This window comes from Penicillium solitum (assembly GCF_028829755.1).
Source record: "Penicillium solitum strain IBT 25940 chromosome Unknown utg000005l_segment0_segment0, whole genome shotgun sequence".
NCBI classification, from domain to species: Eukaryota; Fungi; Ascomycota; class Eurotiomycetes; order Eurotiales; family Aspergillaceae; genus Penicillium; species Penicillium solitum.
The window spans coordinates 2,943,371-2,959,398 of NW_027072125.1; the positions used below are offsets into that span (position 1 = coordinate 2,943,371).

General features: G+C 47.4%; 2 protein-coding genes across 2 annotated transcripts; both read left to right on the top strand.

Annotated features, from left to right (window-relative positions):
* The first annotated feature begins 11,541 nt into the window (after nucleotides 1-11,541).
* zfpA (uncharacterized protein) lies at nucleotides 11,542-14,139 on the top strand. The gene is made up of 3 exons (XM_040957902.2): nucleotides 11,542-11,958; nucleotides 12,029-12,611; nucleotides 12,668-14,139. Exons 2-3 carry the CDS (start codon nucleotides 12,065-12,067, stop codon nucleotides 14,122-14,124), a joined length of 2,004 nt encoding a protein of 667 aa, XP_040811595.2. The 5' UTR covers nucleotides 11,542-11,958; nucleotides 12,029-12,064; the 3' UTR covers nucleotides 14,125-14,139.
* A 432-nt stretch (nucleotides 14,140-14,571) lies between these two features.
* Nucleotides 14,572-15,710, top strand: N7455_008717 (uncharacterized protein). Its single transcript, XM_040957848.2, has 2 exons — nucleotides 14,572-14,715; nucleotides 14,766-15,710. The coding sequence occupies exons 1-2, from the start codon at nucleotides 14,590-14,592 to the stop codon at nucleotides 15,699-15,701; spliced, it is 1,062 nt and encodes a 353-aa protein (XP_040811641.2). The 5' UTR covers nucleotides 14,572-14,589; the 3' UTR covers nucleotides 15,702-15,710.
* Nucleotides 15,711-16,028: the final 318 nt, after the last annotated feature.

Genomic DNA, 16,028 nt, shown 5'->3' on the forward strand with positions numbered 1-16,028 from the left:
ATACACATGTTCTGTTTAGTATACCATTTCGCCTCCACATTTAATCAACAACAGTAGCTGATCCAATGTAGTTAACTCCTCACACCAACGCCTCTCATGCATCAAATCCATACCCAATGCAAATCAGGCACCAAACCCCCTCCCCCAGCCCGAATCAAAATCCAAACCCCGATCCCAACTCCAAGCTCCCCTCCCCTCTCCATCTCTATCTCCATCTCTATCTCCATCTCTATCTCCATCTCTATCTCCATCTTTATCTCCATCTCTATTTACCCACACCCATCAATCCAATACAACCCCCCCTTAATCCGAACAAACTAAAAGATCACAAGACCATCCACCCATAAAACCCCACAGACCCTCCCCCCTTCCCAACCCAGCCAACCTCTACAAACCAAACCCCCAGAATCAAAACTGTCGTGCAACTCTCCGTCTTGGAACTCACCCTTCGGCCCCGTCCCGGACTCTAGATGGCCTTCGGGACGGGCTTTCTGTATGCAGTATGCATGTAGTTACGGCGTCTGGAGTACATATATGTAGTATGTACTCCGTAGTAGGGAGATTTATGTAAGTAGCAACTATAAGTACAAGTTTGTAATATGTACTATGTACACATGTTTGAGTACGCAGTACGCAGTACGAGTGTTCCATGCAGGTATGATCGATATTATATGATATCACTAGCATTGCCATGTACAAAGTACCTGCGGTATTAATATGTACATGTAGGTATAAGGTAAAAGTACATAAGACATGCTATACCCTATCTTCCTTTACTATCTGTATCTGTGTATGTATAAAGTGTCGCCACATATATATATTTATAGATATATACAAATCCAATACCAGTACCAGTACCGCCCCCTCGGAGCAAACCCAACCCATTCCAACAACCCTGCTCGAAGTCCAAACTCGAAACCCAGTATGTCGATTCAGACCGGGCTGAGCTGGGGTGGGGTTTGGAGGGGTTTTGGGGGATTGTTCACGTGTACACGTACATGCACATGTACATGCAGAAAGCAGGACGAACATATGTTGCACAGATGGGCGCTGGGAATGACAAATTGACGGATTGAGGAGAAACAGGCGAGTGGGTGTATGATTATCTTTTAATTATCTTTTTATTTGACTGGGGTTCGTCGTACACGTGGTGATTTGTGGCGATGGTTCTTGTTTTGGTGTCATGTTTTTGGGTTGGCGGCTAGAATGGGGATTTATATAGGTTTGACCTGGGAAATACTGTTTTATCTCCCTTTTTTCGTATTGTATTTTGGAATGAGTTAAATTTTCCTCCGTTGCACTTTGCACTATGCACCTATTTACATTCTTTGTCGGAGGTATTCGGGTACAATCCTGGCTTCTACATATCATGTGTCCATACGAATAAGTACCGACGCTTCCATGGTTCGCTGTGCGAGTAGATCGGGAACTGATCTCGCATATTTGTATACCGAGGGGAGTACAGACACGCGGTTGTTCTGCGTAATCGGGTGTTCGTGTTAATGAATTGGATTAGGTGTTGATGTTCGGCTAATATGGACGCTTTGAGAGAAGTAATCTTCTATCTTGGGAATGGGTTTGTTTGGTTTAGTTAGTAGGTACTTTGTTTTAGGCTGCGTTACATTTGAAAATAGGAGTATTTGGTAAGTATAATCTTCTGTCTTTGACTTTGGTCTTATGGTTTACGTCTTACGTCTTACGTGGCGTGGATTGAAGGGTGAAATAGGTTTCTGTATCACAGTCGTGTTTGAACGTGGATCGGGGTCCTTTTCCTATTATGTGTTCTTGGCTTGTGTTTCATGCGGTGGTGCGGGTTCGTATAATGCATGCCTGGTATATCATATCATATTAGGGGCTAGGGCGTTGAGATGGGGTTTGGGTTGAGGTTACTCCTTTGCAACATATATCAAAACGAAATTGTCAAAAATATATATTGAAATGACAAACAACAAAAATTTATTCGTTGACAGCCATTACAAATTACTAATAGGCCTTAATCTTACGTCGACTCCTATACCCTCTCGCCTTGGTTACTCGTTACACAGCATTGACCCCAAGAACCAGGCAAGTCTGATCGCGGGCGTGGCCCACGACCAAATAGAAGGTCTCGTGTTTTCAAGGACGACAAATCTAGAACTGTGTTTACGACAGGACCGCGGACAATTTGCGGCATTTTGCCTTTACATGGTAGTTCCCTGGCGTATGTGGGTGTTTCATGACATATCCTGGTCGATTCTGACGTGCGTATGTATGTATTGCTTGTAAGGGCCGCAGGGACTGTGTCGACATTGCATGGAAGTCCTTCTAGAAGTCAACCTTGTCGTTCGATGTACACGTGGTCTAGGCACGTCTTTGTCGGATTTTGGCAAATGGTATTCTACGAGTTCGAGTCTGCATATATCACAGATGTGTTCGATATACCAAATCGGGACCCCGACTCGAGACAAGGCACCAGCCCCAACAGAAGATACAGACATATTCCATGCTGCACACCGAATGCCGTTGACCCTTAACATCCAACCTGCTTATCACAACCCCGGGGAGCATGGGCGATGTCTGTGGGCTGCCCGGGTATACATCGTATAAAACCCAACATAAGCAGCGGACCGAGCTCAGCCTATGAAGATCCCCCACAAATGAACTCACGCCTTACGCTCAGAATATACGTACCTACTCGATGTCCGCCACAAGTCTCAGTCCCAGGGTTATCATAGGGGTGCCTGACCGCGTCCACATACCCCTCCTACACAACCCAATCTACCGGGCAAAAGTAAAGGCCAGACCCTGCAGCACCACACCACCAACTCAGGTGCATCTGCATCTGCATCTGCCGAGTTATGTGATCGCCAAACTATAGAACCTAATCCCAACCAAAAACCTGATCGACAGTATCCGATGCACCCTATGTAAACCCGGGTGGTACAGTTTACCAGATGATCCACTAGAGGAATTCGTCCTACCACACCCACACCTTCCGCGTGCTCGTCCTGCGCGCTCAGACCAATTGCACCCGGGTTTCTGTCTGCACCCTATATTTCCAGCGAAACAGATGCAGATGCAAACCTCGGGATGCACGCGGGCGCAGATACGAAACCGAATGCAAAGACTCGAGACAATTTTCCTACTAGTTACGTTCGGAGCGCCCGATTTCCAAATACCATAAATTAATTGTGGACTGCGGGTGGCATCCTTAGTGTTACCCAAACGTCATAGAAAAAGAAGATCGTAACACCGCCTCAATGAGTGGAGTAAAGGATCGTTGCGTCATCTTCGGGGAGAGTGAAAGCGCTCCCCCATAGGACGGGAAGAGTGGCTAGTGAGGTGGGGAGGGTGAGTGGATGTGAATTGGATTTTTCGCTTCGGTTGGCTTCGGTTGGCTTCTTTCATTGTGGCACAGTCAAGTTTTGTACTGTAAAGACTTGTAAAGCTAGGTAAAGCTAGGTAAAAGCACAATTGGGATATACACGTATCTTTGAGTGGAGATGTTATGATCCACATAATTGTTGCTAGTGAATCCTTTGCATAAATTTTACATTAAATCACTGTTTCGCTTCGCTTTTATTCGGGATCGACATGCCAAGTTAAGATCCAAGGTGACAGATCCAAATGTTGATTAAATGGGTGGATTCTGTGATATATCCAATCAAAACATTATAAACCCGATCGGCGGGCGTGGGATATATATATCCGGAATTGACAGCATTCATACCATCTGCTTCCCGAGATCCCGTGCAATGGGTGTCGATCATTAGGGATGTATAGGGGAATCTCAGAATTGAATTGATAGTTGATCTAGATCGTGCATATGCAGCAAGATCCTCCTGCCTATTGCGTCCATGCCGAAATTGACGGATACTCGATTGGATTACTGTGGCTTGACTAGTTCATTTCACGTTTTGCTCTCATCCTATACAATATATTGTTTGTCTACACGCGATGCTCGAAAGGGGAACATGGAGTGATTCTAGGTACAGGTAATAAACAGCACATGTCCGACATGCAGGGAATATCACATCGAGGGCCTCCCTAGTAAATTTAGGACAAGATACGTGGGATATGCTATCAATCTACTCTCGGACCTGCCAACACTTCTCCAAATGCATCTGCCTCGGCCACGGGTGGCACAGTGTGACCCCCTTCCCTCGAGTTTATCACGGGTTTGAAAGATATCCACAACAGATCCCTCTGTGGTTGGCTGTGACACCTACTCAGAAACCAGAGATCAGATGATTAGATCCTAGCTCTAATCTAAAGAACAACCCCATATTCGAGTCTGTGGGTACGCTGTATAGCTCGGTATGGAGTTAATTGGGGGAACTTCAACCCGAGCGGCGTGACAGATATTGTATGACCAGCGAGAGGTAATTGAATAGAAGTGATTGGATATGCTGTACGCACAAGCCCAAATTGAAAAATAGCAAAAGGCCAGATGCTTTGATCTACGATAACCAATACCAGAAACTAGCTCGCAGGCACTGAATCAGGGCCGTGTTTGGTCGGCGGGTGACTGACTCTACATTCGACTAGGATTAATAGCTTGGCCCCCTTTTCCAAAGTTAATCGTGCATAGATTGTGTCGTCAGTGGCCGGCACGTAGGCGGATGATTGGATGTGTTTTACCCCTCCTGGGCGAACACCCAAAACCGAACACCCCAAAACCGCGCACACGTCGATCAGAGCCCGGGTGACGCTATCACTGAGGTGATCGCATCTGCAAACGAGGAGTAAATAATTAGGAATAGGGCAGGCGTAGGACGAATCATTCCAACGTAAAGAGCAGGAGCCGCACTATTACGTATAAACTGCTTTGAATCACCCAACTCACCTCGCAGTTACTGAGATTAGGACGATCAACATCCCAGTCCCACCCGCATTTAACCTTGTTTAGCAATAAACCTAACCAAGCATCCTGATTAGGAACATACGGAGTATATACTTTGGATAAACTGCCGACATACTCAAGTACATTCGTATTTGTCTCATGCGTCTTAAAACTTAATGCCGCAGTCCCACATGAAGTGATAATCATGTCCCAACCACATGGAACCGTGGAGCGAGAGGATCGGACCGCGCCCACAGCACGGCAGCTTACCTTGCCTTGCCTTGCTTTGGGATGGGACCAATAACACAGTTTGAATTTCGGGATTTCACGTGCGTCGCGCGGTGGTGAGACAGACAGGGAGATCCCTGGTTCATAGAAGATAACGTATGCATATAATGTGTTAGTTTTAGTGTAGGTACGCTGGATCACGCAGGTCACCCGTTCTTAAGTCCCCATGTAGGGGTGTCGCCCGTAACACCCCCTGACGCCCCTATTTGCAGGGGTGCTGATAGGCAGATTGTTGTCAGATAGGAAAGAGACAAGCAAGCTTTTGGATCGGGGATGATTTACGGAGTAGATGGAGCAGAAATAGGGCTAATATGCCATTTCTTCAGTTGAATCCCCTGATAGAGATAGAGATATACTACGCAGACCACCTGGGTAGGTAGCGCGATAACATTGGTCAAATTACAATCAGGATCGCCGGAGTAAATGCTGCTCAAGTACGGAGTACTCCGTACAGAGTACCTACGGCCCGGGTTCCCGTTCACCTGGCAAACATATCGGCTTTTGGCAGCGATATGACCTGTAATGTCGCAATCAAATAGTGAAACTAGCCTTCACACCAAATCTTCTGAATACCCCCTCGGGATAATATCTTCTCCTGTGGAGACTGCACTTCAGTGATTATTCTCCTATGTTATAGAACTCCAGACTAATTTGTACCATGTTCCAAACTAAACACAAACTAGCAATAGCACACATATCGTCATATCCCGCCCTTACCACGTGAACAAAACATGTTCCCACCACGTCCACCCGGGTGGACAGCATGGACCGCTCCACCCTCCGGTCCGTTTCCGCCGGGAAAATCCAGTCAGATCCCAGGGAAGTGACTACCGGGTACATAAATCGGTTATTATAGTACATACTATTGTACCATAGTGTTGGAGAGCATGCGAGCCTAACCGTTCAAATCCCGCCAAGCACCGAAGCTGGCTAGGTAGGGCGAAGTATGTACCTATTCGAGGGTTGGGAGCGGCCCCGCTTCCTTATTTGACAAGGCACCGAACAACGCGGGACAGGGCGAGGGAAAATGAGGCTCACCGTGCGCTAGGCCTCCACTCCAGTACATATCTGCACACCGCTTAGGGCCAAAGCCCGGGTGATTTTAGTGTTGGTATGATAGCGAGTTGGGCCCGGGGAGGGCGTTGGTTTGCATATGGCTTCAATTCAAGCACGGGGAGGATGTGGATGTGGATGTGGATGTGGATATGGATAGGAGAGAAATTTGAGCCGCCCAACGTTGGGTCGAAGGATTCACAGGAAGAAGGGTGCGGGCAGGTCTAGATTTTGGGATCGTCGGAGTTGCTGTTGGAAGCTGCATCTAGTTAATGCGTATGGAGTACCTACTCCGTACATTGTTGTACTTTGCAAAAAAGGTATTTCGGACCTTTCCAACTGTAGCATCTAGGCCATAGAGAATGGATGAAGAGTCGTGGTAATAGATTCAACTTGGAATTGTTGAGAAATCGAGTGTTGGTGAAATATTCTTTTGATGACATGGCGCAGTCGCGGCCATTCCGTCGTACAGCTTACAAGGGATTCCTGGCGGTTTCTAGAAAGCTTTGATTTATGGACAAGGAATATCCCTGTATGTTATAAGTCTGGTCATTTTGTGGTGCGCGGTTGAGGTCCACAAATATCGCTTCTTGAAACACCCCTCAAGTACTGCGTACCGGGCGAATGGATCCCGAACCGACCAGACCGATATTAAGTTACGGTTGAAAATCCAACAAGTTGGTACATAGTTGTTGGAAATTGGAAATGTTAACCGTGCACTAGATGATCGGCAGGGATTGTTTGCTTTGAATCGGCAAGTCAACAGCGCTAAATGCCGGATAGGCCTCTTTGTACAAGTTGGAAGATGATTGTTGGAAAAAGACGCAATAATACAAGTCCTTGTGAAGCGCTTATTACAAACCCGATAGGGGCTATACAATACAAATGGCGTTCGTGGGGGCCACCAACCCTGTCCACACACGTGGCCAAGATTTGGGGTCCGAAACGTTTACACCCAAACAATAAAACGATATAAACCAACTGAGGAAGGACTGTATGGAAATAAGCATGGATGTGGTATGGTAAGTTCAAAGTCTGTACGACTATCAGCGGGGACCAAATAAACCATGAACCATGCCTTCGCCAACTTTGCCAACTCCAGGAATGTAACCATATAGATAAGAATAATAAATATGCATCAAAATAGTTTAGTCTTTTATGCCGTGCACTTGCATGTGTTCCTAAAAAAAACCTACCTGCCTTATCCGGAATCCCCGGACCAGACTGGGTTGGCTATGCATATATGATCGCCTCGTTGATGTTAATCCTTTCCTCCTCGGGTTGTTTCACCCCGTTTCACTTCTGTTTTTAGAAACACCACGAGGGCGGCAGGGATTAAACCTCCCCCCCACCCCCCATCCTGCCCACTCCCCCTGTAGGGCTTAGGGCCGCAGTTGGTATATACGATGCTGCGAATAGCATGAGAGGCTCAACTTTTGCGCTCGGTAGTTGGCCGAGTAGGTTCAGGGTCAGTAATGGACTGAGTTTAGAACCTTAGAACCTAGATGTGGCATTTTTGGATTTTTACTGCACCTGCGATGTCTAACCGCTTACTTTAGAGTTGGTTCATTCTTGGACCGGTTTTGGTTTTTGGTAATAAACTACGAAACTGGGGGATTACCAAGCTCTGGGGGATGACATTTGCCACTCTGGAGATCATCTCTGGTCCGAGGGTGATCCGAGCACGAATGACAAATACTGAAGTTGAAAGTACCTAGATACGTACCTAAGTATGTACCTATGTAGGTACAGTTACAACTTTGGAATATAACGTGGTAAAAGAAAGTTGGGAGTTCCATGGTTCCGTTCGAGTCAACCATGGGCCGGCGGCTCTCGGACTACACCCAGGTACATATTCCAAATTGGTTGGATGTTTGGCACCTCATTTCCAAAACGCCAGGATTGACGCATTGGGCATCTCTCATCCACCAATCTTGGAGGGGTGGCAATAAGGCTAATTAAGAGCCTCTTTACTTATCGTATTTTTAATTTCGAGATGGTAGACCTACAGGGGAAGTCTTCGGAGTCGCCGGACTAGGCTCCCCTTTGGAATACATGTTATCTCAGGAGGGCCAATATCCCATCCCAAGTCTCAATTTCGGAAGCGGGCGGGAATACGGCCGTCCCGATGCCGTGGTGACGGCAGGGTCTTGGCTACTCTAATCATCCTCGTAAGCAAAGAAGATCCTGGAATGTGAGATTCAAATGCGTGGCTTTACGTATGTTTCAGTGTTTTAGCGGGAATATCTAACAAGTTGGGGGCCAAAAGAAAAAGGGGGATAGCAAATTCAAACACAATTGGATCAAGTAGGATACCCCCATCACACGTGTGAAGGACTGACAGTCTTGATCAACAGCCATTTCTTGGTGCTGACTGGCTGATGCGCTTGAGGACGTTTTTGAGTGTATGTTTGACGTGGACGTTGAAAATCACCAGTAACGACAATTATTTGTTACATACGACATATCTTTGTACAAAGTACGGAGTACGGAGTACTCCGTAGCCGTTCACCATTAGAATAATTATGGTTAACGGGAAGTTAGCGCCTGCAATTATGAACCCATTGCCCGGGTAGGTACATATGTCAAAGCCTGGGCGAAAGGCAAATCCCCAGATGCCGACCGCCAGTTTAACTAGGCCAAGGCTTCCAAACCCGCAAAACCTGGGTAGAAGAATCGGTCAAACCCAACACACGGGCCGGATATGACTTCATTCCCCCAGTTTAGCATCTAAAAATTTAGACTGTGCATACATGACTGTTAACTAGTCTGGGAATAGATCCATTTAATGCACGGGGGTTTTACCACCGGGATCGCCGATAAATACGAACTCCCCCAGTCAGCGGTGTAATTTATCCAGCTGCGCCTTGATTTTCAGGGATGTGGATCAACAATTGTCTATGTTGTTTGGCTATGTGACGAATTCCAAGAACGCCCTTTTTTCGCTTATGATTGGGGACAGACCCGTATGGGTCTGTGGCTTAGGCATATGTGGCGCTAGTTGTATTTTGGTGCCAAACACGGACACTCCGAATGACAGCTCGCACTCTCCCCCCTTGTACCGGCTAGGGCTATATGGCGTAATTAGTGTAGATAGTCTAGATGAATACAGTATGGTCAATGGGAAATGCGGAGAGGGGGTCTAAGGGGCCGAGACAGGTTCTGTTTTCTTTCCCTGGTATTTTAATCACCTTGGTGTTGTTTTGTCAACACTACATTAAGGGATGGGATCTTAACAACCAAGCCCATATTATTAATCTGCAATTGAAGCTCCAACTTTGACTTAAAAATGAGAAATGTCACTTTATCACCGTGCATCCGGAAAAAAAAAATTATGTTGTAGATTGACATTCATCTATCCATTTTGGGTAGACCCACCATTAGTTCTCTTCGGATATGTAACACCTAGTGATCAAGGGATGTACGAGATTTATCTGTAGACATACGATGTATGCCGTGACAGATTAATAGTATCCTGTGAGTTGTAAATACAACAAGGAGGGGAGAACTGTTGCCCTGATTTACTAATTAGGAAATCGCGCAAAAGGCAACCGAAAAGAAGCAGGCCAAATCACGATCACAAAAAAGAATGCGGCTCTTGTACAGCAGCCGAGGAAATCCGAGGAGAACAATCAGAAAAAAAAATCATCCTTGATACAACATGCTGTAATGATCGCCTATCATGGTTACTAATAAGGGATAGCGGGAGACACAGACACGAACCCACCCAGCCGACCGCCCTAAGGAATGCCCACCAAGTCCTCGGAAGGTCTTTCAGGGCTCTGATTGGAGGGGAGTTAGAAATCCCTCATTTCATTTCTCATTGGGTCGTGACACATGGGCCAATCACCCTCTGAGCACGCGGTTGGCCTGCCGAGTTATGGAGGGGACGCTAAGTGAATGGGGTCCCGTCACGGATCGACCGAACTCGTGGAATTTCGATTTCGATTTGTATTTGTATTTATGTGTTCTCCATACGGAGTACTCTGTACTGTCCTTTCTCGTCTTTTCTTACATTCCCCAAACTCATCCTTGTCCTTTTTTGCTTCCTAGTTCTCCCAGAAAAAGGGTACATCCCCAGATCTGGGTCTATTATACTTTCTGCTTGTCTTACTTTATGCTTGTATACTGTACTAATCCGTAGTCCCGCTCTTCCTCCTACCCTGATTTGATGTAAAGAGAGTTGGATGGGTATGGAGTAGTCTGAACCGCACTGGCGGGATAGAACATTTTTGGTGAGTACAAGATAGACATTTCTCCCCCCTTTAGATGTTGATTTTCATTCTATACCCTAATAAGCTGGTCCACACGTATATGCGTATATGCATACCGGGGTGACGAGGCTAAAGAGGGTCTGGGGGAAAAGGGGCCGCCAAGACCACGGGAGCGAGCCCCTACTATGCAGAACGGAGGTGCCGATGACAAGAAAAATAGCAATTAATCATTATACTCCGTATATTGCAATTCATTCTCGTGCAACGGTTGACTTTCTGACAGGAGGCTTCTCCTGATACCCGTCAAAAATCTAATTTGTGTTGCAGAGGTTTCGAAGCAAAAGGACCCAGCAACTTTATAATTGCTTTTCATCTCAATATGCACCATCGACCAATTTGGTTCTTATGAGCACGATGGACGATCTATCTCAATGCAGGTACTTTGGGAAAAACCAATATTTGCTTCCACCGGAATTCCGGAATAAATATTCAGAAATCGTACATATCTCGTAGGGCGGAATGAGCCAGAAGTGGATAAAGGTAGGCGAGCTGTCAGAACCCATAACGACTATATAGTGGGTTATATATTGACTATTGACGGGATCGCAGAGATTGGGCGCCTGACGAAGGCTGAGCCGATGGCCTAGACAAAACAACTATGGAGTACGGGGGTACCGTGCATACTATAGTACAAAATAGTGTGTACACAAGTCTCTTCCTTTGATTTGAAATGTCCTCTGAGGTTAGAGCAGATAGAGGTACAACATTACTAATCGACAGTAATTACCTACTTGAAAATAATAGAATAATGTCCAGACCAGATATAGACCCATGTTCGAGGATTCCCATGTGCAGATAGTAATAATAGCCCGAGGGTCCCAAATTTATCTGCATGGGCGCTAAGTTTCCCTGTCCCTGTTCACAGCCCCAACACGTTCATACTGGTTCGTGCCAAAAAAAAATACGGTATGTAATGGTATGACATTATATTATATTATATTATATTATATTATATTATTTTATGTATTATTTGCTTTTTTTTGTTTACTCTGGAGTAGTCTTTTTTTCATTTTTCATTTCATTTTTAATTCAATTCAATTTTCAATTTTCAATTTCCTTTTTTCTTTTTTTTCCTTTTTCTCTTAAAAAAATAAAAAATAAAAATATAATTCTAGACACAAGACTATAACTAACTACTGTAGGGCGGGCCCATCGTCACCATTTGACAATGCTTCCTCCTCTTTGATAATCTATAATATCCTCTCCTCCCTCCCCCAAGTCTGTCATGAATTTATATCACTTGACGATCTAGCGCAATCCTCGTCTTCGATCATTTCGGGAATACGCTTATTAAACCTTGTCTCCCTCGCCTGTTCTCTGTCGATCGACATTGCTACACTACCCGTGTCTGTGGAGTTACATCTTGGATGTGACCTCCCTGCCTCGCGATATAGTGTACCTCCTTACCTCCTTGCATGAGAACCTATTCTCTCTGTCAATTGCGCACGTTGCCTCATTTTCGTGGTCTGCGTCTTTGGTTAGCCGAGCGGGCCGCGATCTCACCCAGAAACCTTATCACCGGTATGTCCATGCGTCGCAAAATTGCAATTCTCTGAAATAGCATGTACTGACTAGTTTTTTCTATGTCTAGGATCGCCATCGCGCATTGCATTGCTTAACCAAGGAGATGACGACCTTTGAATCCCACCCCGATTTCACTCTCTTTCCTTTCCACGCTCGACCCAAGATGATGGCCCTCGAAGCTACCCGGCCTAAGCAACTTCCATACTTCGATCCCATGACCATGGATCCCTCTATGTTCTCTTTCCCCGTTGAGAGTCTTCCCAACTACTCACAAGGCCATGAGATGGCCCCTGCTTCCAATTCCTACTACGATACCCACCCTTTGTTGGAGTCTGCAGATCTGCAAAATCCTACATATTTTTCTTCTATACCAGCCACACCCCCTTCGATTTCTGCCTCTCACTCTGCTGAGCCATATATTCCCACCGGGTCTGCTACCTCAGGGCAATCCATTGCTAGCGCATCTTCTTCGGCCATGGGATCACCATACTCGGGAACCGCGCATGCCTTCCAGGAGAACTGGGTGAATACGAACCACGGATTGGGTTTGCCAGCCGCAGTGATGAACGACCTTTTCTCTCAGGAGTACATGGGCAGTACGTTGGACATGGATATGCCCTATCAAGAAAAGTTCCCGGACCCTTTTGTCGGTATGTTTTGATAATCAATCGCAAAAGCTGTCTGGTATACTGACAATGCATACCAGATCCCTCATTGATCCAACCGGCGCAACATGGACCTGGAATCACCCCGACTATCTCATATCCCGACCAACCCACCTCTTCTTACTCCAACGTGCCACCCAATTACATTTCTCACTCTCCCGCCCCGTCGCCTCTCCCATATAATGACATCGCAGACCACCACACCTCCCCACACTCACACCCATTACAACACACTGGACCATCTCCCCTCATGGTCCCACACAGGTCGCATTCACGACCCCTATCGATCTATGATCGACGATCGTCCATCTCGTCAATTCACTCCCGGCGCTCGCAACACAGCCCGGCGCTGAGCAGCATCGAGCCAGACGAAGACACCAAAGAAAAAGGCCGCTGCCCACACCCTGACTGTGGCAGAGTCTTCAAAGACCTGAAAGCCCACATGTTGACTCACCAGTCTGAGCGACCAGAGAAGTGCCCAATCCTGAACTGCGAGTACCACATCAAGGGCTTCGCCCGCAAGTACGACAAGAACCGCCACACCCTGACCCACTACAAAGGAACCATGGTATGCGGTTTCTGCCCGGGCTCCGGTTCCCCCGCGGAAAAGAGCTTCAACCGCGCCGACGTCTTCAAGCGCCACCTGACCTCCGTTCACGGTGTGGAACAAACCCCACCAAACTGCCGGAAGCGCAGCCCCGGGGCAGCGAAGAAGGGCACCAACTATAGCCCCGATGCAACAGGAAAGTGCTCAACCTGTTCATCGACCTTCAGCAACGCGCAGGACTTCTACGAGCATCTGGACGACTGTGTTCTCCGCGTTGTGCAGCAAGAAGAGCCCTCGGAGGCCATCAACCAGCAGCGTCTGGCAGAGGTCGCTTCAGACGAGGAGGTCAAAAAGACCATGGAGAAGCACCAGCTACTTGACGCGCCTGGCTCGGTCGACCAATTCGACGATTACGAAGACCAAGACGACGACGATACCCACGACCCCTCCAACTGGCGCGGTTTGAAGACCAAGCCTAGATCATCAAAGGGGAACATCCCCGCCTCCCGCCCTATTATCGGCTCCGGGAATGCCATCTCCAAGCATTCCTCTAAGGCCCCCCGCACTGTCCCAACCCGTCGTCGCAATAACCGCGGCAACTACCCCCAGTCTTGGGGGTGCCCTAGCAGCAGCATGAAGACCAAGAAGCGCGTGCTGTGTGTCTTTGATGGCCAGCGCCGTCTGTGGAAAGACGAGATGATGCTCAATAATGAGTTCGAGGTCCGTCTCAGACTCCCCGGTGGTGCGGGCGATGGCACCAACCGTGACGCCTACGTTACCGATCTGGATGTCGAGACGATGAAGCGCGCTGAGGGTGTGCTGAGTGCCACCGAGGAGGAGCGTGGTCCTTGGATGAACGGTCCTTCGCCTCATATTATGGGTCAGCCAGCGATGCTATTGCCAGAACTGTCCCATGATGATGAGATTTCCCTCAATGAATTAATGGCTTAAATGACTTCCTTTTGTGTTTTTTTCCCTTTTACTCCTTACTCCCTACTCCCTATCTTCCTCCCCTTCGTGTCTATTTTTCTGTCCCATGTTTCCGTACCGCAGTGGCGTCTTGATGAGCGATTTGTCCGAATGCGGATTATGGATGATACCTTGGGACTGATACGTTTGAATGACTTTCTGCTTTTCTGTCTTGTCTTCAGGCTGGTCTTATATGCCTGTATGCCAGATCCTGCTGGTCGGGATCCTATCAAGACACTATTAATTAGAAACTGAAATGAGTGTCTAATTGGAAATTGATTAAACAAAACAACATTCCATCTTATAAATTCCTTGAGTAAACAGCTACAACTGTATAGTGTAAAAAAGTAGAAAGCCTAAAAGAAGGCAAAGGTAGAACCTCATCTGCCGATCTCCACCCCCATGTTCTGCCATCTCCCCCGGTCTCAACTCCATTCAACCTCCACGATGCAATTAGGACTTTCAGAATCTCTCCCCACCCTCGTCGCAAGACGCTTTACAGCTGCTAAAGATACCGGGCATCTTGTGTTCTCCTCAACCCATCTGTCCATCATTAATGCCGCAGGGATATCAGTGAGTGACGATAAGACTCCGACCACGGCAGCTCTAACCCGCAAACCCAGTACCAACTTCGCTACTGCCCTGCCCTGGCAAAGAAACCCTCCAATTTGAAACCCGACAATGGCCCGAAAATACCAAAGCTCGACCCCTTCGAGAATCCATCTCCAGATCTTCTGATCGCCCAATTCCCGCCCGAGAACCCCGCCTACAACCTCATCCTCAACAAGTTTCCCGTGATCCCAAACCACTTCCTCCTCGTGACAAAAGACTGGCAAGCGCAGACAGATATCCTCGATAAAGCCGATCTCGAAGCTACATACGAGTGTTTAAAAGCCTGGAACACCGACGACGATGGCTCTCGATCCGCAACCGGCTCGTCTTCAAAGAGCCTCTTCGCCTTCTTCAACTCCGGCGACGACAGCGGCGCAAGCCAACCACACCGCCATCTCCAATTCCTCCCCGTCGAAGCAATGCGTCAGCCAGGGTCGGAGTCCTGGCACCCGCTGATCGACCTCCTCACCTCCCAACCAACCTCACCTTCCCCAACACCGAAGTTCCAGCACCTGCCAGGTCTCCCCTTCGCCCACTTCGCCCTCCCAATCCCTCCAAACCCCTCCGCTGAAACCCTGCACGCAATTTACCTCACTATCTACAAGGCCGCGGCCGCAGCGACGCGCGGACGAACACCGAGCCAGGACACTGAGACCCTTCCCACACAGGGACCAGCGTCTATAAGCTACAACCTGGCCATGACCCGCTCGACGATGATGATCTGCCCGCGCAGACAGGAAACCGCACTTGTCCCCGTCGACAGCGCGGCGACGCGCGATATCGTTGATCCCGGCGTGCTCTCCCTGAATGGTACTATCCTTGCTGCGACGTTGATGGTTAAAGCTGAGAGCGAGTGGGATGCTTTGCGTGAGAATCCGGAGAATTTGACGCAAGTTCTTGCTACGATTGGATATCCTCGTACGGATTCTCGTGGGCCTTCGCTGTGAATAGTTTTCTGGAGTTGTTGTATAGCTACTCGGTGGATGTGGTAGAATACTTGCATGCCAGAATCAAATACCCGGAGTGGAATTGAGTTGGGATGTACAATGTACAAATTGAATACATATCTAGTCTTGTATTTCTCTCATCTACACGATATCAAAATGAATTTGGTCAAGATCTTCCAATGGAAAATACATACATAGCTTGTTTTTTATGCTGCATACACAGGGAGAGAGATTGGAAGATGGAAAAATCTGGATTCTGAATATGCAGCAAGGACAAGATAGAGAGGTCTCTCATAAAGGACAATGTCCCAAGTCACTGCCTGCATC